Genomic DNA, 27,762 nt, shown 5'->3' on the forward strand with positions numbered 1-27,762 from the left:
TTGTTTACAAGCTCACACTCATACTATCACGAGTCTATCATTGTTTACAGGCTCACACTCATACTATCAGATTGTTATAAATTTCTGTACAATAAAGCAAATAAATAATTCTTATTTATAAAGAAAAAAACTATTAGCACCTGTAGCTATTTTTTCATATTTCTCGTGTTCATGCATTTAATTTTATTTTAAATTAAAAATTAGGCGACCGCCTAAAAACAGGTAGTTTTAACAAGACTACATGGTAACTAATAAATATATATAAAAAATAATAGGGTCTAATATAATCTGAACGTTAGGCTTTATGTTATTTGCAAAATTAATCATGACAGGTAATCAGAAATTATTTAAGTTATTCATTTATATAAATAATAAATATCTTCACAATTATCATTGTTATAAGCATCGTTACTTATGTAATTAGTACAGTATACAATAAAATCATACCCACTGTACTTTATACAATATTGTACCGTCAACTCATAGTACAGTGCATGAATTGCACACATTTCAGGAAGCCCTTTTTATATGCCCTGGCCCTAAATTCATCAAGATTTCTATTTTAATATTACTGTAGAGTATATATTATTTGAAGTATGCCATATTATAAGGAATACACGATAGGTAAATGAAATAAGCTACTATAAATTGAAGTAAAATGAGAGATATTTATTTAATATCACATAATAATATAGGGTAGATGATTTGTACAGACTCAATTCTAGTTAAGTGCAACTTAAAAAAGCTAAAATATTATACACAAATATGAATTTGTCCGTCATAAGTAAATTCACGATAAAAATTTTATATAAAAACAAAAACCAGCAAAATGAAGTCATGCATGATAAATAACAATACAAACTAGTTTAGACAGCACATGAGACCCAAACTGAACATGTGTTTCTATAATAAAAAATAACTTTCATCTCTCTAAATACCTCTGTACTGCACAAGGAACTGCATCAGTAACTTTGCAGAAAATGAAATCAAGCATTATGGCACAATATTAGTGAATTTGCAAACACAGTACAATATTTTAAGAACTTGGTATGAGACTTTACTATATGCTGTCATGAGATTTTAATATATGCCAAATCATATGACTTTATTATATTCTGTATCATGAGACTTTACTATATACTGTACAGAACTTAAAAAAAAAAAGTTTCAATAAAAATCCCTATGGAAATTACTAAAAGTTAGTATCCAAGTGTTGGTAAATTTTTTAATGTGTACACAACTCTTTACAAACTGGCCATGGGTACATTTCCTCCTGTGAATTTGTTTTGTTATTGTCCTCAGATATAAAAGATGATTCTGACACACTGCAGGCACCAATTACCATAGCTTCATCTTCATTACTTACATTAAACACAGTTTCATATTTTACACTTTGTATGGAATGTTTCTCTATATTTGAGCAATTTTAATTTTTACTTTTGATGTTCCAATTGTCTTCATCATCAAACTCACCAAGACATTCATCAAGATGTTGATTAATCTTCCTTTTGGAAACAGCTTTATCACATACAGGACACCTTGCAAAATCTTCCTCACCACTGTCTGACAGCTTTGAAGATGAGGGAAGTAAGTAGCCATCAAGTGATTTTTGAAAGTTTGGAGATGACTTTTTCCCTTTCAATGGACTCTTTCCTTTTGTAGGTGATCTTGAGATCCAAGAGCCCTGTTCCTCATTTAGCTTCTCTTTCCTTACAGTGTGAAAAGATCCTTCAGTATTTGTAGAAATTTCAGTTTCACCTAAAGAAGCAGATGCTGTGTGAGGATCAGACGGATGAGATGAGTTAGAGAGAGAAAGCAACCTGGACACCCCAGTTCTTGACCCTCCTAGATTGAAACCTTGTCCCTGGAATTTACTTGTCTCTGGTGTAGTACTTTCTGTTTTTATACCACCACCTGCTTGGCTCTCAGTTTTGGTGGAAGTCTTTCCCTTCACTGTAACTGTCCTTGAACCACCACCTCGCATAGCAAGACCAGTACCAAATCCACTGCTGGGCTTCCCTGCTGCCTTTCCAATTGGTTTTCCCATGGTAGATCCTCCTGGAGTACTGCGGGGTTTCTTATGTGCTGGAGGTCCACCACCAAATCCATGCACTCTTGATCTGCTTGCACTGTCAATGTTTACATGTGAAACTGTACCAGATGAAGTGCTTGCTAGCCTGTGTATGTTTTTAAGCTTTCCTTCACAGTATCTATTGCTGTCAATTACATCACTAGTTCTATTGCCATTATTATTACTTGTCTCACCAAAGTTTGGAATAATTTCTTTAGAAAAACAATTTTTTTTGTTTATATTTTTCATACTTGTTTCCTGCTTGCTGGATGTATGTGAAGAACCCGAAGTACCAGCCACAAGGGAATTTCCTTTTCCTTTAAAATCTATATAGTTTCTGATGTCAGCACGATCATTCTCTTTCTTTTTTGTACCTGAAAATAAAAAGAAACAATTTCTAATAAGTACAGTACATATACTGTATTAAGCACCCATATGCACAGAGTACTAACTGGGTGGTATCTGACTACAAATCCAATTTATAGTGTTTTTTGGGCCTAACTACTTAAGGGGTATCACACTGGGCAAAATACCATATTCCTTGGGAGCAAACACGGCACTACTGCTGTTGTTGGTCAGATTTTCAACTGAAAACTGAGATCAGAGGTAAATAGTAAGTGAGGGAGTTCTCAGTTTAGTTTTGACTGCATTCCAGGTCCAATTTAGGTCTTATAATTGAAGGCATTGATTTTAAAACAAATTATTATAAATTTTTTTAAGTGATTCTAATGCAAAATATTATCATAAGAATATTAACTTTGTTATAGATATAAATGAAAGTTGCAGATAATATTTCATTTGATTTTTGTTTACATCCAGTGAGTGCAGCCAGCATGGATTCTCAAGCCTCACAAATTATTTGGCCAAGATTCTGAAACTTCCCTTGTTGATAAAATGAGGGAATGCAATGCTTTATGGGATTTCAGACATCCACTGTATCTTAAGAAGAGCTTAACGTGATAAAACATGCCATAGTTTTTACTGCTTTACTCCAAGCGATGGCAATACGCGAATGGTGCTATAACTGAGCGTGTGATTAGAAGAGCCTCTTTTTTTCTTTTTTACCAAGAACAGCATAGATTGTGCACAATGTGATACCCCTTTTAATAACTTTTTCCATTTGGTTACTATTTTCACAAATCATTATTGTGCACTACATTACATGTACAGTAAGTGTGTAGTACAGCTCCTCCCCGACTTACAACCTAGTCGACTTACGTCCACCCGCACATACGACCTGCCTCAGTCGTACCAAAATTTGGTCAAATTACGTATTTTTGAATCCCAAAGTCAGTACACAGACAAAATTTCCATCTGTAATTCACTTTAGAATGGCTGGCAAGCTTTAAAAATAGTGTTTTGTGGTGCTGAGAAGAAAAAGAGACCCCCATTTTAGATTTTCTATGTGTTATTTAAGCATTTCCGACTTACGACCTGGATGTCGGTCCCTAACCCCGTCGTAAGTCGGGGAGCAGCTGTACTTGTGTCTTAGATGTATTTTCAGTGTTTGGCAGCTGTATTTCTCAATTAACTATTGATAAATATTATTATTAAAAAATAGTCTACAATTACTTGTTACAGCCTTGTTTCTGTAGTTCCAATAGACTGGCTTTATTAGTAAACCTATGATGTTGATCGTTTTAAAACAGACGAAGGGTACAGAGCCCCAATCATGCAAACCACCTAAGTTATGGAGATTAAAAAAATTAGTAACATATCAACAAGAATTTGGTTTATACCAACAACTGTTTTAGGACAGGGGAATTCAATGAACAAACTTCTTTTAGATATGATATGGAAATTTATGGGAGAACCAGCTTACATTATAATTTGTGGAGCTAGGCAAGACATGATTTATCACTGGGCTAGCACACTTGTAGTCTTGTTTTCTATACTGTAAGGTGAAATCAGTGACAGTTTACCCAGCCCGGCTAGCAAGTGAGCCTAGACAATGAGGCTACATTTGTTTATCATCATGTTCAACCAATAATGCTTGGCCATCACAATCAGCATTTATTTTCAGCTTTGATATGTACAGTACTGTATACTAAAACAAGAGCAGAACCTTACCACATCATGGATACAATTCTTTAATCCTTAGGTTTTTTGGTTAAGACAAAAATTATTACATAATTGCAATTTTGTATGTCCTATTCACCTGTTAGAAGATTCTTTTTCTTCTTGTCACCATATCCATCAGGTTCCTGGATCTTGGTGTAGGTCCCCCCACAGGACTGCCGGTGCCTCTCCCACCATGGGTCACGTGGCCCAGGTGCTCGATTCATGGCTCGTTTTACTAAGCCAAAATAAGGTCTCCTTGTCCGGCATGGCCCATCACACTGCCATATGTGTTGTCGATAAACGCTCACCTCATCATGGAAACTATGGTAAACCTGAAAGTATAGTTCATGTTTTAAAACTTAAATAAAATATCTCTAACGCCTACGCCCCAGTTGACGTTCAGGAACGTGCGCCTTTTCGCGACATTGTTTGAATGTCCAACGCGTGTTATCAGGTTCCAGAGTGACTATTTGCATGTCACGCCACTCACTCGGCCACAGGGAAGCTTCTGGAATGTAAGTACCTACTTTTGTTTTTTTAATTTTCATTGTTTGTCCATTTTATCATGTTGTATCAAAGTAATATTGCTAAAAGTGGTGTACTAGTTGTATTGTAGTGTAGTATTACTGGAAAATAATGCAATGATTATGTTATAAATGTATTTATTTGTGGAATTATTATTCTGATAATTATTTGGATGCATTACTTGCTCTATGAAACATAAAGACAGCCTGGCGACAGACTGCTGTGTGTCGCCAAGCACTTTTTATGAAAAATAATGCAAATAAAATATTCTAAATGAATTATTTATAGGAAATAAGTATTATGATCAGTAAATATATGCATTACTGGCCATCCCGGACACAAAGGCAAGCAGAAAATGGCGACTAAGTGCATAGTGACCACGAGTGCTAGCTGTCAAAACAACACTTTTCCGTTATCTCCCTCGCCACTGTGGCCCAGGGAAGTTTCTAGAGGATCAATATATAGTTTTTCTTACTTATTTTTTGTTTTATCATTTAAAAAGGTTAAAAAATATTTTTGGAAAAATGATCTTTCTCGATTTACCCTGAGTGGGGGATTCGGCCAGCGGCACCCTAGCTCGGGGAGTAGGGGTCAATACCTGATTCCCATTCTAAGGGGCTACATCCTTTGATTAGTGAGATTAATCCTAATATAGACACTAAACTGACAAGACTGATCAATTTCATACTTCTCACAGCCATTTTGACTGTAGTGTATTAATCCTGTACCACTACAGGATTTAATCTATTTCTCTGGGACTCTGAAAGTTTGAACTGTATGAGTTTGGCTTTTCCTCTATACCACAATGTCAATATTTTATACTTTTAACACTGACATCAAGTGTTAATGTGAATCTATTAGGTCTTTAACAAATGAGAATCTAATTATGCTGAGAACTGAATGCAAACAATTTTATTTTTTAGTGACCCATGCAATGAATGCTGGCATTATCAAATATATATTATACAGTTACTAATTTGTTGCCAAAAATTTCCTTACCAATGAATTTTTTTTAAATGACAGTTTCACACACACTAACCGAAATCTTAGTTCCTGCCACTTCATTGATGCGGTACATGTGTTTGTGAAATTCAGGACCATGTCCATCTCGGTCTCTGTTGTTGGCAGTGACGAATAGGTAGGCATGGATCATCTCATGCTATGGGGAAAAAAATAACTAGGTCAGAAACAGGCAGATGTATAAGTGGATCTTCTCATGCTACGGGAAGTAATAGGAGGGCAAAGAAGAACTTTAACCACTTTGCTGTAGAAAATACATCTGTGTGCACACAAAATAATTTTCTTGTCTGCATAAAATGCATATTGTTTAGTTTTTCTTCGCTCATGGTGGGGTAAGTAAACACGTACTTGAAGAATTGCTTTGTTGAGTAACTTGTACAGGTGACGGCAGGATTCAGAATAACTACTGTATATTATTTAACAAACAAGTCATCTACTACAATACATATAAGGAATGGAAACTGTCTAATTCACTATAGTACAATGAAGCATGAGACTAACTCATTCACAACTCATTCACACGCAGACCACAAGAGGGCAGCACTCGTACTGGAACAATACAGTGATCCCTCGGTTAACGAATTACCTTCCATAAGAATCTTCAATTCGGTTAACGAAAAAAAATTTGGTTAACAAATTTTTTACGAAATCATGTCAACATGTTTTCGCTTGCTCATCAGCTGGAATATTAGTCCACCAATACAGTAATAGGTTCTAAGGCTTAAATTCGTTCCCATTTGAGTAAATATCAAGAAGGTTGTACTATTCAATAATTTTCCAAGTTTTATATTAAATTTTTTTTAGTCATTTTAGCACTTATTTAACATAATTGCAGTACAGGAAACTAGTTTTTGGTGCGCCAATCAGCCACTTGACTCACCCATAGAGGTGTCAGTTTGTATCTCTGGTCAGTGGAGGTAACATCTTGCTTGTGGCTCTCTTGAACATAAACTATTTTTACGTTTTTACAGTACAATTATTGGTCATTCTGAAATTTATTTTACATATTGACAATATATAGTGCAGTGCAGTGATGATTTAAAGAAAATAATCTTGAATTACACCAAGTGAACTAAAAATATTATGGGTGAAATGACGGCATGAAGCATGGGGTGATTTCTCTTCCACCCCTACTTCTAATTCCCATTATCATCAACCAGGAGCCTTCTACATACACACCTCAAAGTAAGTTTACTTTACTGCATTTATTTTTACTTTGTATGTAATTTTCGGTGAGCTGGAACCAATTACCCTAAATCCCATTGTGCAATGGTTTTGGTTAATGAACGACCTTCTGGAACGAATTGTGTTCGTTAACCGAAGGACCACTGTACTGATACACACACACACACACATACACCAAGCAGACATCACACACATATTTGCAATGACCACAAAATATTATTTAAATATTGCTGTTCTATATCTCCTTCCAGCCCACAATATGGTTGGGAAGAAGGGAGGTGCTGCTATCTGTTGACAGTGAATTAAATGTCCAATGTAAACAATGCCTCATTCAGTCAGCTGACACTACCCCACACAGGACCTTAAAGACTACATAATCCTGTTTTCAACCATAAATGAGTTAAGATTTGGATATTATAATATCAATTATATAATTGATAGATGTCTTTAATTATAAAGATATATAAAACAGGGAAATATCCAGCAAATTCATGTTGTTTAGATGAAAGATAATGTATCACCTCTTTGTTGACACTACAGCTCCTCCCTGACTTACGACGGGGTTAGGGACCCAAATCCAGGTCGTAAGTCGAAAATGCTTAAATAATACATAGAAAATCTAAAATGTGTGTCTCTTTTTCTTCTCAGCACCACAAAACTCTCACTTTTAAGCTTGCCAGTCATTTTAAAGTGAATTACAAACAAAATTTTTTTCAGTACACGGCTCGATCACTGACGTTGGGACTCGAAAATACGTAATTTGACAAAATTTTGGTACGACTGAGGTGGTCGTATGTCCGGGTGGTCGTAAGTCGGGGAGGAGCTGTACTTTGTATCATAACTTCCAGAGCTATTTATTATAAAATACTGTATACAGTGGTCCCTCGGTTAACGAACACAATTTGTTCCACAGAGTCGTTCGTTAACTGAAAAATTCGTTAACCGAATCCATTGTTTCAATGGGATATTGGGTAATTGGTTCCAGCTCACAGAAAAGTACATACAAAGTAAAAATAAATGCAGTAAAGTAAACTTACTTCGAGGTGTGTATGTAGAAGGTTCCTGGTTGATGATGGGAATTAGAAGTGGGAGTGGAGGAGAAGGGAGAAGAGAAGGAAATGGGGATGGAGGAGAAATCACCTTTCAGGGGACCCATGCTTGATGCCGTCATTTCACCAATAAAATTTTAAGTTCACTAGGTGTAATTCAAGATTATTTTATTTAAATCAACATTGCACTGTGCTATATATTATCAATATGTTAACTAAATTTCAGAATGACCAACAATTTCAATGTAAAAATACAAAAATATTCAAGACACCAACAAAATAGATGTTCACTCCACTGTCAACAAACCCAAACTGACGCCTGGTGGCTGAGTCAAGCGGCTGATGGGTGCACAAAAAACTAGTTCCCTGCACTACCTATATTATCAATATGTTAACTAAATTTTAAAATGACTAATAATTTGAATATAAAAAATGCAAAAACATTAAAAAGCACAACTTTCTTGATATTTACTCCACTGGAAACGAATGTAAACATAGAACAGATTACTGAATTGGCAGACTAGCCCATCAGCTGATGCTCACAACAACACGTGTTGTTTGTAAGGATTTCGTTAATCGAAGTTTTGTTCGTTAACCAAATTGAAGATCCTTATGGGAGGTAATTCGTTAACCGAACCGTTCGTTAACTGAGGGACCACTGTACTGTACTGTGTAAACTTCTATAATCCATGCCATCTCTGACATGATATGAGCATGGGATTGGATAAGCTTCTTTAATAAGGTACACTTACTCAGAAAATAAAAAAAAGCATGTTCACTACTTTCTTGTACAATATTTAGTTACTTTATAGTCTTGATTGGACTCAAGACATCCAGTATATCCAAACCTGCACAAACAACAGGTTTCATAATGAAAAAGGACACTGGTATTGGCAAAGGTTCACCTAAAAGAGAGGAGATTTGGGTAGTCGTTCCCCAACATCAACATTTTATGGCCATTTTCCATATATTTGTGAGGCTTAGCAGTGATAAATTGATGGTAGCTGTTGGATAAAACCAGAATGGCATGTCCACCACCCTCTATCTCCCACTCACCATCGCAAACCCAGAAAATGCAACAGAAAACAGAGGATGCCATCAGGCATGATGAAGCAAAGTTTTATGACTGGATGCCCTTCCCAATGCCAATGCACTAGATGGAAATAACTGGCAAGGTACAGTCACAACTCTGAGGTACGTAATCAAAGACTATCCACCATCCATATTTTAAGACCAAGTTCTCCCATCCCAAAACACCTTTATCATATTGACATTAATATTTCACTTACACATTACTTCTTTCTCTCTGAATTCATCAAATCTTCCTTTGCAATGCTCAAAATAAGCACCAAGTACAGATAGAGCAAACGAAAGAAAATTTTTCTGAAAATCGTCATTTGTATCAGGTTTTGTAGATATAAATCTGCATATATACTGAATGGGGTTCTGTTCTTCATGTAGCAACATAAAAAAAGAATCTTTGGGTATGGTAGGCAAGCCCATATTAAAGGAGCAGACTGGTAAGTTTAGCCTACTGTGTGTATGAACCAGGTAGCCATCATTTACTGTAAATGACACATGGAAATACATGAATATTAACCCCTCAAAAAACTACACATATATAATTTAACCCCCTACATTTTGCATCAAAATTTGACTATCAAAATTCACACTACAGTGTATACAGTGCTTAAGAATTTATGGAAATCAGATTAACTCCAAACTAAGTGATGGTACTGATCTGAGGTTAAAAGGCACTACTGTTTGTATATAGTGATATCCCCGTCAGCCGGAACAATTGGTGCAGAGCACTTCCGGAAATGAGGGATTTTCGAGTAACGAGACGAATCTCTTAAAGCTGGAAAATAATCCCTCATCCACAGAATTTTCCAGGCAACAGAAAAATATTCTCAGAAGTTCCAGAAATTGCACATTACATCATCTCTCAAAGTCAGAAAAATATCCCCCATCCCCAGAATTTTCCAGGTACTGTACTGTACTGGAAAATTTTTCTTGGAATTTCCGGAAAATGCGCTTGATTTTCATCTCTCAAACCCGGAAAAAACTCCCCCATCCCAGGAATTTTCTGGGAACTGGCAAAATTTTCTTGGAATTTCCCAGAAAATGTGCCCCTCGGAAAAAAGTTCCCAAAGCCGGATTTTGGGAACGATTTTCTGAGAAAATTTCAATTCCGGCTATTGGAGAGTTCCAGGTTTGATGGATTCGGGCTAATGGAAATATTACTGTACTGTATACATATTGTATATACAGTGACCCCTCGGTTAACGAACTCAATCCGTTCCAGAAGGTCGTTCGTTAACCGAAAAATTCGTTAACCGAAACCATTGTTTCAATGGGTTTTGGGTAATTGGTTCCAGCTCACCGAAAATTTCCTAAATTCAACAAAAATGGTAGAAAGTTCACGTACTTTGAGGTGTGTATGTAGAAGGCTCCTGGATGATGATGATGATGATGATGGGAATTAGAATGGGGGTGGAGGAGAAGGAAGAAGAGAAGGCATTGGGGTGGAAGAGAAGTCACCCCATGGCGCCATTTCACCCATAAAATTTTAGCTCTCTTGGTGTAATTCAAGATTATTTTCGTTAAATCAACACTGCGCTGCATTATATATTGTCAATATGTAAAATATATTTCAAAACGACCAATAATTTGCTTGGAAACACAGAAAAAAGCGTTTAGTTGAAGAGAGTCTCAAGCAAGAAGTTACCTCCAGTGAAAACAGAGAGAGACTAACGCCTGTTTGCTCTGTTAAGAGGCTGGATGCCGCGCATTAGACTAGTCACTTTACCTTCAATTATGTTCAATAATTGTTAAAATGACTAAAAAATTGAATATTAAACTTTTAAAATTATTGAATAGTATAAACTTCTTGATATTTACTAAAATAGTAAGAAATTTAAGCCCTAGAACCGATTAATGTATTGGCGGACTGATACTAAAGCTGGTTGCCCGGTCAGTGCAAGCGAAAACATGTTGAGGTCGGTTTGTAAGAAATTCGTTAACCGAATTGAAGATCCTTATGGAAGGCAGTTCATTAACCGAAATTTCGTTAACCGAGGTGTTCGTTAAACGAGGGGTCACTGTACAGTGGTCCCTCGGTTAATGAATGGTTCGATTAAAGGCATTTCGGTTAACGAATTTGCTCCCATAAGGATTTTCAGTTCAATTAACGAAATCCTTACGACAAACACGTTTTGTTGTGCGCATCAACTGATCGGCCGGTCTGTCAATGCAGTAATCAGTTCTGTTTACATTCGTTTCCAGTGGGGTGAATATCAAGAAAGTTGGTCTCTTGAATATTTCTGCATTTTGTATATTAAAATCATTGGTCATTCTGAAATTTAGTTAACATATTGATAGTATATACAGTACAGGGAACAGTTTTTGTGCGCCAATCAGCTGATTGATCACCCAACAATGCTTCTCAGTTTAACTTTGTTTACAGTGGAGTGAACATCCAGTTTGTTGGTCTCTTTATAAAGAATACGGCATGTCATCACCAACTGCCTTTACAATCAGCTGTTTGATATGTAAACAAAGCTGCCAGGAATACGACATACACACCTCAAAGTAGGTTAAAATACAGTATTCTATTGTTTTTTTATTTATTATTGTACAGTATACTGTACAGTACAGTACAGTACTGTATTTAGTTTATATTTAATGTTTTGTTAATTTTATTACTGGTATACGGTACTTTGTATGTACTTTTTCTGTTAGTTGGAACCAATTACCCAATATCCCATTGAAATAATAGATTCAGTTAACGAAATTTTCGGTTAACGAACGACTCTGGAACGAATTGTGTTCGTTAACCGAGGGACCACGGTACAGTACAAGTATAAAAACACTATTGCCATAAACCATAAATTTAACTACTTGAGTCAAAGGGACTTACCTGGTATGACTTCATACATCAAGTATCACACCAGAAGAATGTACCAGATACGTCCTTTAACTCGTACGGCGTCAGCTAAATTAATATAATTATGTTCGGTTGGAGTTGGCAATTTTTCGACTTTTGGATTTTGTCTGAAACTGGACTTACACTATCATAAAATGAAGGAAAAACACCATTTAGCAACTCACCAGACCATGAAAGGTGTAGTTACGCCAATGGGTGAACGTGTCGCGGCGTTGATAGTTTACGAGTAGAACCCGTAGAGTTTTACGGGTCTTGACGTTTTTCATCGAGTGAGAGTGGAATTACCGGGTATACTAATTACCGTGTTTTCATTTTCTGTACGTAGCTGTTTTTTCTTTATTTATCGTCTATCTCGATTTCGGAACATCAATATATTTATCCTTATTCGTATTATTTACACTCATTTTCATAATAATTTTCACCAATATGTATTTTTTTGTATGATTTTATAATTATTTATTTTTTATTTGGTTTCACTTTTGCATTATAAGTAGAGATTTTACAGTACTTATTCATTTATCTCGAAAGCATATCGGTGTAACTGTTATGCCGTTAACGCTGTACGGGTTAATCTCCACGACTAGGAGAAGTTGGGAGGGTGAAATTGCTCTGATATGGCAGTATGTGTACAGTAAAACTTGATAGCGTGGCATGTATGGGGCTCTGGCTTTGCTTAATTATCCCAAATTCCAACTTATCGAGGCACCCTCCCCCCTACAATAATACAGTACTGTAATAAAAAATTATCGGCCCATATAGGTATACATGTAATTACTAATTTTAAAAAAGTAACATTTAACAGCACTGCAGGTAAAGAATGAAGTGCTGGAGTAAGCAAGAGGTATGGTAGGTGAAGCAGAGGCATGGTAGGTGAAGCAGAGGAATGGTGGGTGACGCAGTAGAATGGTAGGTGACGCAGGTGATGGAGGGGAAACACTATATAAACAGTAAACAGTGCAGCATTTATATATACTAGTACTGTAATTTAGTCACTTATACAAAATAAAGAGTAAATTAAAAAAAAAACCTAGTTGTTTTCTCTACACACTGTACAGTTCAGGTCTGAGTATGTAAATAAACAAGTAATTTATATCATTAAGGATATAGTCCACCCTAAAGTGCATTTTTCTCAGATGAGAAGAGATGCCACGCCCCCTCCTCAAGAGTTATAACTGATTGGCTGTTGCAAATCTGTTAAATTTTGTCCTGAAGTAATGATGTATTTCTAAATGAGTTTATTTATAATCATTGGGATGACCGTTTCTGATGAGAAAGATATTTAACTAAATTATATAAAGATACATATATTCATTATTTCAAACAGGAGCACGTAGGAAGTTTATCAGAAATGTTGTTCATGTATTAACTGTTTAACTCTGGTAGCAAATTGACGCTTTCGGAGGGCGCATTTAACATATATTTATTTTTACCTACAATAAGGCATACTAAGACAAATTACGTAACAGTAAAACTACATTATACAAAAACTAACATTTTAAGAATTCAGAATCATTGAAATATGAAATTGTTCACAGTTTTATTTCCCGATCAAGCGGCCAAGTCTGTCACACTCATCCACCAATTTTCAGGGGCCTTGTAATATTTTAGTGATTATAAATAAACTGATTTAGAAATACAGTCAACCCTCGCTTCACGCGGTCCCACATTCTGCGTTTCCACGTTTACGCGGTACCCTGCCGAAACCGGAATGCTCACATTCCGTGGTGCGTGTACCCCTTTACGCGGAGAGCGGCTGGCGAGCCGCGCCATTTTTGGATCCAAACCTCCCGCCATGCGCCATGTTGTGTAAGCGGCGTGAGCAGGCTGCACACAAGGTCGCCCAGTCATCAAAACATTACCGAGTTCTTCACCCGCCACCCACCACAGCCGGCCCAAGTCAGTGATAGTGATAATTATAGTGAGGATATGGACTTATATGGACTTTGAGGGGTTTGACAAAGAGGTCCTGCAAGCCTCTGTGGTGGATAGTGATACAATTGATACAGGTGAGGGCCAATAATCTGCCCTCTGCCTCGGAACCAACCCCCCATCCCCGTGTGCCCAGCCATCTTTTCTACTAATGTAAGTGTTAAAAAACCTAATATTATTGATATTTCTCTTAATTATTAATTGTGTGTGCATACCATCATAAAGTTAAGATAAAATTTTTACTACAACATAGTTGTGTGTCGTCAAAAAGTGGAGTTTGGGGGTCGGCCCGGTCTCTATTTCAATTAATCCCATATGTTATGTTGTTCACTTTATGAGTTTCTCACTTTCCGCGGTACCCTGTGGGTTATATTAACCGCGCAAAGTGAGGGTTGACTGTACATCATTACTTCAGGATGAAATCGAACAGATTTCCAACAGCCAATCAGCTGTGACTTTTGAGGAGGGGGCGGGGCATCTTTACTCAGCTAAGAAAAATGCACTACAGTATAGTAAAACTGTCTTCTTTATTACAGAGCAAAAGAGTAAATATTTAAATAATCTAATGTAGCTTAGAAATAATGAAAATATAATATAAAACTATAAAATATGGAAAATGAAGAGCATAGGTGGGTGTGAGAGGTGAACATATGTGAAGGCCACTCAGTGAGCTGTACTGTGTGGCTGACTCACCTGCCTCCCTTCCTACTATGTGACGTCATGGCACACGCACATACGGTACACATCTCAGTCAGCTGGTTGGCTGCCTGACTGCACCGTAGCATCACTTATATGATAGTTTGAGTGTGGAAGGAGCTATTTTTTGTACATAAAATGTGTTTCAGGCATCCCCCGGGTTACGGAAACTCTGGTTACGGAAATTCGCCCTTACGGATTTTGTAAATTACGACCAACACATTCAGGATATGGACAAAAAATTCGTCCTTACGGATATTGGGTAAATTTTTAAGTTAATTAATTTTTTCAATACTATTAGAAAAAAATAAAAAAATTATAAAAATATTTTGTGTGGATTTCTTGGTGGTTGTTACAATACTGCTCCTCTACTTAAGAATGTTCAACTTACAAACTTTCAGAGATACTGTACAAACATCATCACTGAGGGGGTTACCTGCCAGAACAGGTATTTAATGTGAATGAGACTGGATTATTTTGAAGAAAATTCCAGATAGAACAAACATTACCTAAGAGAAGAGTGAGCCAGGTTTTAAGGCTGTAAGAAAGAGTACAGCTGTGCTAAATATCCATAATCTTTTCATTATTTACAATATGTTTGGTATCTACAAGAGTAAAGTTGGACTTACAAACAAGCACCAGGAACGTAACTCGTTCGTAAGTAGAGGAGCACCTGTATAGGGCGAGGCAGGAGCCGGTAGTGCCCCTCCATCTCCCTCCCATTAACTCCGATTGCACCACCTACCTCACCACCTCACCTAACGCAGCACTCAACATTTGTGTTAAGTTAAATTCAAGTGTTTTATACATTTATCATATTGTATCATAAAATAATCAATGTACAGTGAGTTCTGCTATAACGCGTGTTTTGATAACGGGAATTTGCTCTAACGCGATTTATGAATTAGGAACGATATTTGTATAACGCGAACGCTTGTTTGCTATAACGCGATTTTTGCTTACTGTTTCTCCAATTTTGTGGTATTAATTGTGAATATGGTAAAGAAGAATATCTCCAAGAAGCGTTCTGGTGATAGAATTCCCGGTGATGATCGTAAAAGAAAGGATATAACACTTGAAGAGAAGCTCGATGTTATCAACCTCAAAATCACCCTTCTCCCCCATCAAGTTACATTCATATTTTTTCAAGGTAAAGTGTTACATTTACTGTATGATTTCATTATTAGGTATGAATGTAACATTTATTTAGACTGTGCTATCCTTTGTGTTAGGCTAACTACTAAATTTTTTCGATTTCGAGTAATCTGCACCTAACCCTATTTTCTCCATAAGCCCTGTTATTTCTATTACGCGATTTTCTATAACACGATATTTTACAAGAACACAATTATCGCGTTATAGCAGAACTACCTGTATGTGTAAAAAAAAATATCTTCATTCATAAATGTGCTTGTATTGCGTCTTTTTGCCGAAAATATTTCCTTGGGAACGCATCTCCAATTATATAATGAGAGTCAATGGGAAAATTGAATTCGCATTCCGGAATTTCACGTTACGGACAAATTTTCAAGGACACACCTTCCATAGCCCGGGGATGCCTGTATTGTATTTTATGAAATGTTATGTATCAGTTTTATTGTTTACTGCAGCAATTTTTGTTTAAAAAGTGGCTATAGAGCTATAGATGTCAGACACGCAAAGAAATGACTTCAGTTGCTTTAGGATTTAAGGACTAAATTAGAATTTTTACCAAAAGGGACAAAGTTGGGATACCTGGAAGATTCAGAGTTGGAATTCAGATTAAATGATTTGCACTGTAAATTAAATAAAATCTACGACATTGGATTTACCGCAATAGTAGAGACATTCTGCATACAGTGGCTGGCCTGACATAATGAGGAAGGTTCTATCCAACCAGGAGCGAACTCGTAACAATGGTTTTAAATTAGACAAATTTAGATTTAGGCGTGAAATAGGTAAACACTGGTTTGGAAACAGAGTAGTGGATGAATGGAACAAGTTACCAAATATCATCATTAACTCGAATACACTGAATTGCTTCAAACATAGGTTGGATGCTCATATGAGCAATAGGGGTTGGGTGTAAACGGGACTGCCCAGTATGGGCCAATAGGCCCGCTGCAGTTTCCTCCATTCTTATGTTCTTATGTTGTTAGGTGTTACTGGGTTAGTATGGCAAGAGCCAAATTTTACCAGGGAGTGCTGAGTATTAATTCTGGTGCCCTAGATACTCTGTGGTGCAATGTATGGTACTTATACTTAAAATATCGAGGTGCTACAGCACCCTCCCTTCCCATGTCCACGTACTGGATGGAGTGAGCCAGCACACACCCGACCACAACAATAACAAACACCAGACTGGCCAAGCATGGAGTGCAACACAGCAAGTGTTACCCATGTGCCCAAATGTGATGATTTTCCCATATAATTTTATATAACTCGGCATTTCCAGAGTTATTTTACAGTAAATTATGAGACCGTATATGTGCCGAATTATACGAAATTCCAAGATATGAAATGCCGAGTTATCAAGAGTTTACTGTAGTCTTATTCCATGAAACTTTGATATCCCACTGGGACCAGTCGTATTTTTTCTTTTACCCTTGTGTTGGGGTGAGTACAGTATTGAGCTTATTGTATTTATCAGTTTTCTCATCTTTTTCTCTGAGTGGCCAGCCTGGTCTTTTTACTTGTTTGGTAACAGACTGATCACCATATGGTGGGCAGTGGGCTGCCAGCTGCATGATGGGAGTATGCATTCACACATGCCCTCTCCCTCACCCACCCTCTGATAGCATGTTTGTCGACAATATTGGCCCTCTGAGCGAAGGGTTTAATAAGATCTCCTTCGCAACCATCCCTACAAAGTAACTTCATGAGTCAGATATATGAGAGAACAAAACAAAATATAAGGCTAACCACATAAACAACGCCATACCAGCAAAGTTTCAATCAGGTCTTTACGGGGCCGTAGTTTCAGCAGCGGCACAGACAAACGGACAGAGCACAATCCTCCATGACCCTCATAACTGCACACTCCAGCACACCTGTAATAACACCACAATCTGCCTTAAGCTCAACAATTTGGGGCAAACTCTTGTCACACAAAAAGACTGTAGATTCAACCTATACAACTGCAAGTACTCAAACGGTACCTGCTGTACTAGAATGTGTAAATATTAACTTTAAACAATCTAATTTAAAACCATTTAACATGGTTTGTTTTAAGTTATGGTTCGTGTTTTATAAATTAGTAAAGTTCTGTGCAAGCTGAACCATATGTCTTCACTAATTATGTACACTCAGTAAAAAAAACTCATTACAAATCTTGTGCAAAACAAAATGAAACCATGAACAAAGGTTTTTGATAAGGCCCATGAGGCATACTGTTATTCACCAATCATAATGCAACAAACTAATTTTATATTTTGAATGAATTAACTAAATTAGGCCTACCATAATAGGTAGGAAATGTCTCACAATCAGGCCTACCAACCCTAGCGAGACAACAGGATTGTTCAGTTCCAAATTCATTGGCCCCCCTCCTGAAAGATACTTTTTTCCAAAGTGTACATACAATTCACTAATATTTTCATTTGATTAACCCTTAAGCCCCGGGTTAGGGTGCTGCTGGCAGTACCCCACCCCCCTCGCGGGGTAAAATCGAGAGAGAGAAAAAAAGGGGGGGCGGGGGGAACTAGGTGGACGTTCTGGAACGTCACCCGGGGCCTAAGGGTTAAATATTTTATCTCGTTAAACTAAAACAATCAAACCATGTGAACAGGAAAGAAAATCTGAATTACCTTAAGTTATCTCTATCTTGTAACTACACAAAGACACACAGACACATTCTGTGTACTATCATTGCTGTACAACAAGAAGTTCATAAGAATTAAAAATTACATAGGGACTGGTAACTGATTATAACTAATTTTATACTCTCATATTATGAACACTCACAAGGTCATTCTTGGACTCCACTTGACCTCCACCCCTGTCAATCGTCCCCAGAAGAACTGGTCATTAAAGGTGAGAAAGAGCGTATGAATATCAGGGTTTGGGTCAATCATCTCCCATGATGGATCAATGAGAGACACTGACAACTTCACTTGAGGCGACTCATCCAGCAGTTTTCCTCGATACTTCCACTTGTTTGGGATGGAGCCTGAGTCAAGGAGAACATCAGCATTTATTAACAATGACACATTTATAAATCTTAAGGGAACCACTTTTATGCTACATACTGATGTTACAATTTTTAGAAGCTATTTATTATTGAACTCATAAGTGACCTACATATAGCACATTTTTCCTTCCAACATTACTGTACCCCAAGAAGAATAATAATAATTGTGTTCATAACATGTGATTATCCAGACACCATACAAAACTAGCTGAGAGAGAATTCTTTCATGACACTTATTTCTTGGTTGACCAGACTTGAAATGTTACAGTAAAGCACATAAGTAATCTCTCCGTTAGCCGGAACCCCCCGATCCCCAGAACTCTCCAATAGCCGAAATGGAAATCTGGCTTGGAAATTTTGGGGGAAAACCCTCTTCATTCCAGGTCTATGAATGAATTTCAGAAGATAAAAATCAGGTACATTTTCCAGAAAAATTCTGAGGTTCGGAGAAAACCTCTCTGTTCTGGACCTGAGAATAGATTTTCCAGGAGTTCCGAGATTGCGTGATTTGCATCGTGCTCCAACATGTCCCCACATGTCAGGCGCGTGGGTGGCCTAGCTGCTTGGATCACTTAGTTCATATTCTGCTGTCACTGTAGAAGGTTGTTCCCTCGCTAGTTACTGTTTTTGTGTACAATTTGTGTTGTGCAGTACAGTACAAGTACTGTACATTTCTGTACCAAGACACATCAGCAAAAAATAGTGTTTGGATGTAAAAAGTATTTACAGCTACGTATACTGTACAGTACATTCAATAAGTGGGAAACACTGGAACACCTAAGCTTTTATCTTTATTCAAGGCATCTTCAGACCCACTAATCCTCCACCCTGGCATTGCATCAGGTCAGTAATATGAGACCACCAATATCCCACCTTTCCACTGCAAATGAGAGAACAGTTTATATGCAATGGGTGACCTGACATTGCATCAGGTCAGGTCAGGCCAGTAACATGAGACTCACTGATCCCCTACTCCACCTCCATCACATGTGTTGAGAAGTAAAGAGAGATTATAGTTATGTTATGTATTACATTCAGGAGTGTGTATGCCTACTGTAGGCTCAAGACAACAGCATTTGCTGTTGAGTACATTACAGTACATTAGTAGTATACATTATTTTGTATATTTACAATACAGGAGGTTCCCAACTTATGAATGTCCGACTTACGAACGCCCTCCGATACGAATGGGGTTAATCTTGAAATTTACAGTATTTTATTTACCTGATGGCTTTTATTTTACTTTCATTTACTGTATTTTGTCATTCTATTTCTTCTTTTGTCTTAAGTTAAGGCTATGATATAGTGGGATTTTAAACATTATTCTGTAAGTACAGTATGCATATATCATGTGTTCCGACTTACATACGTCCTCAGGAACAGAACCCTTTCATAGCCCGAGGACTCCCTGTATACAGTACAGTACTGTATACGTACAGAAGTGTTTGCATAAATAAATACATCTCTTGTGTATGTCCGAGCGAGATGCGTAGTTTAAACTCTCTGGGAAAGCTATCCCCAGTGCAGTGGAAAATTCCACCGTCTTGGCTGTGACACAGCTTCATTCACGTCTTGCATGCCCGTATCATAGTTTTTTTTTAATATATTGTATTTATTTAACCAAACTTTTAGATAAACTATTCAGGATTACTTAGGCATAAAATTTGTTTCAAATTTAATTAGAACTAATTTTATTGACTCGGTATCAACATTTCTTACGTGTCAAAATATTTTTTTAAGGATCTATTATTGGAACAGTCTTGTAATGAATTTATTCAGGATCATTATGGTACCAAATTAATTACTCAAACACAATTATAACATGTTGCAAATAAAAGTTTATACACTTTTTTGCTAACCATAAATATATTTGTTCACAGCCTTGTGCCTAAAAAATACCTCCATTTGACAGACAGTATTGTGTAGATTTTTATTATTTTTTTAATAATTTATTGAACCAAACTTTTATATAAACTTTTCAGGATTATTTACAAAAAATAGTGTTTCTAACTTAATTAGAACTGATTTTTTACTCCAGTATCAACATTTCTTTATTTTTATTTTTCATAAAAGAATTGAATCCCCATTGTTATATTGTGTCAAAATATTTTCTTGGAGGATCTTTTATTGGGACAGTCTTGGGAAATGGCTGTAAAACAAATGTTGACGATGAAACAAGGAATTTTCTTCCTAAACAAGGTATTTTTCAAGTATACAGTACTGTACTATAGGGTATATATACATATAAGCTTAGGTAACATATTTTTGTACAGTCTCCTAAGCAACAAAGATCAGCTTTCCCAGGAGGTGTAAATATACATGAGCAAACATACTTTAAAGAGAATAACATATGCAGATATGCAGAAGCTTGAGTGAGCTGATGTGGGAATGGTGAGTTGGGTGTGTAATGTGACACTGAAAGATAGAAAATCCTGTTCAGAGCTGGTAAAGCAGCTGGGATTTACATGAGATTACACTCTAATAAGGTGATAGATTGCATACTTCAGTATTCATTAATACAGTGATTAAACATGGTGTTCCAGATATGGTTGAACAACAACAGGTATAGTAAAAGTTTCATGAATAAAGAGGAGAAAACATATACAGTATGGGAAATTGTTACACTATTCATGGATGATGAAGCAATATCAATGAAACCAAAAATTAATTTGGAATGTTTAGCAAAACTTTAGAATTATGTGAATTAATGATACTGTCCTTCACAACTAAGCATGATAATGTACTGTACCAGACCTAGAGATGGTGTAACTGCTTCTGAGTGGAGTAGTTCCTGTTTCTGTTTCTCAAGGCTGACCCGCAGCTCCTCCTCGAACTGGGCCTGCAGCTGTAGTGCAATCATAAGGTCAATCTCGCTCATATTGACTTGGTGTCACTTTCACGTTTTCACACAGATGCTGTCAGGTCAGAAGACTGTCTGTCACCAGGACTTCACACCTCCAAATTTTTCAACCTGTTGGAAGTATTGCATCGTTACTTTTCACAGTAAAAGAATGATGAAAGTGAAAAACCTTCCAAAGCAAAGCATAAATGGTCAGAATGCTACACAAGAGGCTTGTATTACTCTTGAAAGCTGACTTAATATTAAACACTTTATCATAGGCAAAGTCACACTTATCCCATTTGATAACTGTCAGCTTAATAAGTAAGATGATGAGACAGTCAGTAATATATTTGAATTGGGAAAAACTAATTTGAAGTGAAATGATTTCACTTCTGTGGCTGACTTTTAGTTAAACTGGGAACAGAAACAAAAATTCATCAAAATAAGGGGTTTGTTTCTTCCTTAACCTAACAATAGCTAGACACAGTTATTAAAAATACCAGATGGTTTTCCTTGATAAGGAACTGTACCATTAGGATAGTTTCCTGCTGATGACTGGCAAGACTGTGAACTCTACTGATAACAAGAGAAGGCAAACACAGTACACTAGATGAATTACAGTACAGTAGTACTACTTACAAATGTGCATGATGAAATGTTAGGTTTGCTTTAAAGTAGTCACTTTGCATCTTGGTGGGCATAAAATCATCTGTCTGCTATGTAAATAAGAGCTCTTTCAAGACCAGACTTGACCATCACTGGTGCATATTCAGATACATTCTGGAACCAGTAGATACCCAGTACTTGCCAACAGTACGTAACAGAGATGTGACCGACCACCCAAGTGGCTGGGAAGCCGATTAGTGGCGAAGAGGATAAAAAAAAAAAAAAAAAAAAAAAAAAAAAAGACTGTAAAGTAAAGGGTTGCTTAAGGATGGATTCATTGGTTTTTAATATAAAGGAGTCTTTTGGTAATTATTCGGTATTATTTTTAGTTTCCGTCATCTGGGGAATCTTAGGAATTTAGCCCCCGTTAGATTAGATATAGTTCCTGGGTTCTGTGGCTAAGTTAAGTTAGGTTACATTAGGTCTGGTCAGGTTAGGTTACATTCGATTTGGTTAGGTTGGATATATAAATACAGCGATGATAGAAACTCAAATTTTACCAATTATTCTGCAAACATCAGCATATGATTTAGGGATGAAAGACAAAAAAAATAGTTGCAGTTTTTCATGATGATTAAATGAACCTTGGAGGAGGTTGGACACAGACGACCTTGAGAAAGTTGTGTAGGATGGCGGCTCATATGCTAGCGTTTGTGGAATAATTGACTTATGGGGGGTGGAAGCAAGCTAACTAGTATTCTAAGTTGATTGGGATAGGTCAGCATGAAGTACAGTACTTCCAAAGCATCATATATAAACTACAGGTATACACATTATTTTACAAGCTTAGTATTCTATATGATTTACTACACTTTATATGACAGCACAGGAAATAACCATGTGATGGCACAGTTGGTTACCCGAACAGACAAGGTTTGCCAGAGCTTGTCAATATATAGTACATGCTGAATCAACGGAAACATTTATAGCGATTTTAATGAATAAACATATATCTATCTAATCAGTAAGCCTATTATTTTTGTTTCAGTCACCTGGGAAATCTTAGGAATTTAGGTTAGGTTAGATATGCTGTAGTTCCTGGGTTGGTTAGGTTACATTAAACTAGATCAAAATCATTTAAAACATGTCAAAAACAGTCGGTAAGACATAGCGATAACCGAAACAAAAATCTGGGTAAAATTTAATTTGTTGTCACTATACAAAATCTAAGTTAAAAATATGTTTTTCTGATGGTTTTTGATGTGTTATGAATGAATTTGACCTTCATTTGAGGAGCAAATCAATAGTTTCTGAGATTAGCCCCCTCCCATCTTAGAATCTAGAGATTTGCTACAAAAATCAATGTAAAAAGTGTTAAAAACACATCGAAAACCATCGGGAAAACAAAACCCTAACTTAACTGGGGAGCTCCACAGTCATTCGATGTTTTGCATGTGTACTGCCACGTATGAACATACATAATTTTTTTTTAAATATCTTGATTATACACAATTTGCGTCAGAAATGCCATTGAAGAAAAGAGTCTTAGAATTGTCATAACTACTGATTGCAACAATAAAATTCCAGAGGTTCATTTAGAGGCAACAAGTGAAATACAGTTAATACCAAAATGTATAATTAATAATTATTATTATTATTATTATTATTATTACGTATAATAATAATTATAATAATAATAATAAAGGACCAGAAAAAAAATCACTAGTGAGAAAAAATAATTGTATGTTGTGTTGTCAAAGTAAGAAAAACAATTGAGGGTAACATTGCAGTTTACAGCAGCCACAGAATTCCAGAAATTCACTGCACTCAATCGATAGAACTATTTTTTTTTTGGTGATCATTATCTAATACAGTATTACACTTCTGTTGCAAAATAATAATAAGGGAGTTATTTAATTTTAAAAATAATAAAATCACAGCACCTGTGGCTCAAATTGTGTGAGCTCTTATGTTTGCTTATCCTCCTGTGCATGTGCTGGGGGGGCGGCCGCCAATCAAATAGGAGGAGGCCAAAGCCAATCAAATCTAGGTGGAGGGACAGCAGCCAATCAAATCCAATAAAAATCTCAACATTTGATTCAACCAATTAGCGTTCAATATTCGCCATGGGTGCTAAGATGCGGGACATTTTTAATCAGTTGCAACATGGAGCCATAATGTGCTGGGTGTGATTTTGATTATTGAAAGTTTATTGTATTATTTAATTCTAAAAATAACGAAAATTAAGAGAACAGAGGAACCCACAACGAATTCTGATCCCTGACCCGGAGTAAGGAAAGAAATACTGTAACAGCTATTTATATTCTCGTGGACGTGGAGGCTGACCTCCAGCTAGGGAGTTAGGTGAGGTTTAGTTTGGTTATCTAGTATAAGTTAGCAAGCACAGAGTACTGGGAATTCAGAACACGCAATCGATAGAACTATCATGGGATAGGGGCTAAATTCAAAATGAGTGATTTCCGATAAAATCGAATGACAAAATTGAACCAATCGCATCAAAAACCATCAGAAAAACAAAATATTTTTCTTCTTTGGTTGCTGTAATCTGCAATTTTACCCAATTGAGACCCTGTAATTGTGTATAAATGAGGCAGAAAGTCAAATCAGCAACCTGGGACTTGGTCACAATTTTGTAATTCCATATGGCAGCAGGGTCTACCTTTAGACAATACAGTACATTATGCTTCCAATATCTTCCCAGGCGGTAGTACCTCCCTGTTTGGTAGTTGCCTACTACCTGGCATAAGCAACGCAAAAATCAACGGGGTTTAAAACAGACAGCGATAATATCCTTAGAATAAATAATTCAGAGTTTCGGTGAATTTATAGTCATACACCGGTCTTTCTTTCATTGTTATTAATATGTATTTCGTAAAGTTTAGACAATTCTAAGACTTTTTCTTCTATGATATTTCCACCGAAAATTAAGGATAACCGAGATATTAATTTTTCAATATTATTATATTTGTTCAGTCACAAGTGTCGCCAAGATTTGTTTACATATGGCGAAGAAGGTCTGAACCCCCTCAGTCAGTGCTCCTTAAGCATTTACAGTGCATGTGTGGGGGTGGTGTGGGAGTTTCTTATTATAAGCTATAGCAATAGGAGACTTATTATTGGGCAAGAGTTTTTTTTTCTTAGCCAATGAACAATGTGTGCGTGTGTCGGAAGCAGAGATTTGAATTTTCAGTACCAGATATGGCTGAGCAGGTGGAAAAGCTGTGCCACCATTGTGATAAAGATTATTTTATGTCACTTGCAGAGTTTCATCATAAAAATTGTGAGGCAATTTTTTTTGTAGAAAACACAGTGTATTACTGAACAATGTTCTTTGTCCAAGATGTGGGGGTATGAACAAAGGGGGGTCCAGTGGAGGCAGAGCCCCTCCCCCCTTGTTAGGTTTGGTTAGGTTAGGTGGTAATAATGCAGTTTACAGCAACCACAGAATTCACTAAACTCAATCGATAGAACTATTTTTTCTTTGACAATTTTCTTATACCCTGTATTACACTTCCGTCGCAAATTGATAAGGAAGTTATTAAATTTAAAAAAATAATAAACTCAGAGCACCTGTTGCCTCTATGCTGTTGCTCAAATTGTGTGTGTTCGTACGTTCGCTTAACCTTCCGCACATGTGCCGGGGGGAAGGGGAGGGCACCAATCAAATTGGGAGTGGCCGCAGCCACTCAGCGTAAGGTAAGAAACATTGTAACAGCTATTTATATAATTGTGTACGCTGAACACGTGATTCTGGGTTATTACCTAGCATATCCGTCCTCGGCTAAAGCCACCGGGGGTCCAGGGGCGAAGCCCCCGGTTAGATAAGGTTTAGTTTGGTTGTAGTATTGTATAATCCATAGATCACTCCCCTACCCAAAACCCCGAATTACCACGCTCTACCCTAATTTTGTTACAGGGAAGGGAAGGGAAGGGAAGGGAAGGGAAGGGGAGGGGAGGGGAGGGCTAAATCACAAATGAGTGATTTCTGATTTCCGACAAAATCAAAGGTCAGATTTGAACTAATCACATCAAAATCCACCAGAAAACTTTTTTTTTAAATTCCATGGTTGCTGTAATATGCATATTTACCAAATAAAATACCAACTAACCAACCAGGAAAACCAAACCTAACCTAACCATATGACCTTCGTTTTTGTAGGAGGTGGGGTGATATTCTGTGACTCTCAAAGTGCTTTGAAATCAATGAACAGCCCGTCAGGCTCTATGTCTAAAGTAGTATGTGATATTAAAAGAAATGTGATAACTGACAATGAGAACAACTCTCGTATCAAATTTGTGTGGATTCCGTCCCATGTTGGAATTAGGTATCATGACCGTGCTGATAGACTGGCCAATGAGGCATGTAAGAAAGAAAATGTTGACCGTGACCTTGGCCTGTCCAATGCTGTACTTAAAAACATTCAAGGCAGAATTATGAACTCTGATCTAGAAGAAATGAGAAATGCAGAGACCTGACAGTTGTAGCATTAGTAAATATGACAAATTTTGTGACGAGAGGTACCGGGATGGCCAGCATAAGGACAGAACCAGACAATGTGACATAGCCGTGGCCAGAATTAGGCTAGGATACAGACACGTCAGGCAAGTTAGTAATGCTGTACCCATACCGGAACACTCAGCATGTAAACTTTGTGATAAACCATTAAAGCATACACTTGAACACTATATTATTGAATGTGACACTGTCAAAGACTTCAGGCCACCTGGCTTATTGTATCATGAACTTTGTAATTACTACATTGAATCGGGGGTGCTTGAGGACATTCTTGCTTTTTATCCCAAATACACTAGCCCACACTGATTAATCTTCAAATTGAATATGACATCCAATGTATATGAACCACTGTCTTGCATGGCAGCGAACAGTGACATCACCCACATGACTCTGGCCTATATATACTGCTAATGAATATGATGTATTCCTTTGTGTATGAACCTCTGTCCTGCATGGCAGTGAGAACTGATACCACCCTCAGTGTCAAGACCTAACCGAATTACTCAGAAGAGGCAAACTGTACTCCAAGCTTTGTCAATAAATTTGTTAAACTAGAAACTAATTTCATCTTATATGGTAAGGCTTAAGGAAATGCAGAAGACGTACACTAACCTGTGAGGACACAGTCATAACCTGTACTGGACCTGATGACCAACACACGCGTCCCTTCCTCATCAACTCTTGTTCACCATTGTACACAAAAGGTAGCATCACTATAATCACCTTCAAATTACACCAACACACATTTTTAGTGAATGCATTTGTTATAATTATTAACGAGCTGTTTATTTATGACAAAATCGTATGAAGGTAAAATTCATAAACCAGCCCAACAATATCTTCCCCTCTTAAGACTGCTAGACATACTATTTGCCATTATATACTTGCTTGTTCTATTTATGTATAATTTGAATCCAAAGTTGATAATTATCTATGACGATTTTCATAGAATAAAAAATATATATGAAGCTATTGTCTGTTATATAATTGCCTTTGTAAGATTGTGCTTAACTAACCGTAGTGGCTCTTATACCTGCCGGACAACTCAGCTGATGCTCCACTGACCCAGTTTTTTTTTACGTAGAGTAAACAGAGATCTTGTTATTATCATGTATAAACAAAGCAAA

At 36.8% G+C, this 27,762-nt stretch overlaps 1 protein-coding gene across 8 annotated transcripts; it reads right to left on the reverse strand.

Moving 5' to 3' along the window:
- Window positions 1-642: 642 nt before the first annotated feature.
- Window positions 643-27,740, reverse strand: LOC121863259 (DNA-dependent metalloprotease dvc-1-like). 8 transcript variants are annotated; one of them, XM_042361809.1, is made up of 8 exons: window positions 27,652-27,740; window positions 27,248-27,358; window positions 21,405-21,621; window positions 18,425-18,629; window positions 17,403-17,511; window positions 5,697-5,816; window positions 4,230-4,464; window positions 643-2,445 (listed from the first exon to the last, which is right to left on the reverse strand). In XM_042361809.1, the coding sequence occupies exons 3-8, from the start codon at window positions 21,526-21,528 to the stop codon at window positions 1,427-1,429; spliced, it is 1,812 nt and encodes a 603-aa protein (XP_042217743.1). In that variant the 5' UTR covers window positions 21,529-21,621; window positions 27,248-27,358; window positions 27,652-27,740; the 3' UTR covers window positions 643-1,426. The 8 variants fall into 8 exon arrangements, with proteins under 8 accessions (XP_042217743.1, XP_042217745.1, XP_042217749.1 ...); XM_042361811.1 differs by having other exon boundaries at window positions 27,248-27,315; window positions 27,652-27,670; XM_042361815.1 differs by lacking the exon at window positions 27,248-27,358 and having other exon boundaries at window positions 27,652-27,674.
- Window positions 27,741-27,762: the final 22 nt, after the last annotated feature.

This window comes from Homarus americanus, unplaced genomic scaffold (genome assembly GCF_018991925.1).
Source record: "Homarus americanus isolate GMGI-L3 unplaced genomic scaffold, GMGI_Hamer_2.0 scaffold46197, whole genome shotgun sequence".
In the NCBI taxonomy this organism is placed as follows: Eukaryota; Metazoa; Arthropoda; class Malacostraca; order Decapoda; family Nephropidae; genus Homarus; species Homarus americanus.

Excerpts from the sequence above, each read along its gene's own strand:
- LOC121863259 (XM_042361809.1), bottom strand. The coding sequence starts at position 21,528 with ATGAGCGAGATTGACCTTATGATTGCACTACAGCTGCAGGCCCAGTTC. Across the intron at positions 18,630-21,404 it reads AGCAGTTACACCATCTCTAG|GCTCCATCCCAAACAAGTGG; the intron begins GTCTGGTACAGT and ends TCCTTGACTCAG. Across the intron at positions 2,446-4,229 it reads GAAAAAGAATCTTCTAACAG|GTACAAAAAAGAAAGAGAAT; the intron begins GTGAATAGGACA and ends TTTTATTTTCAG.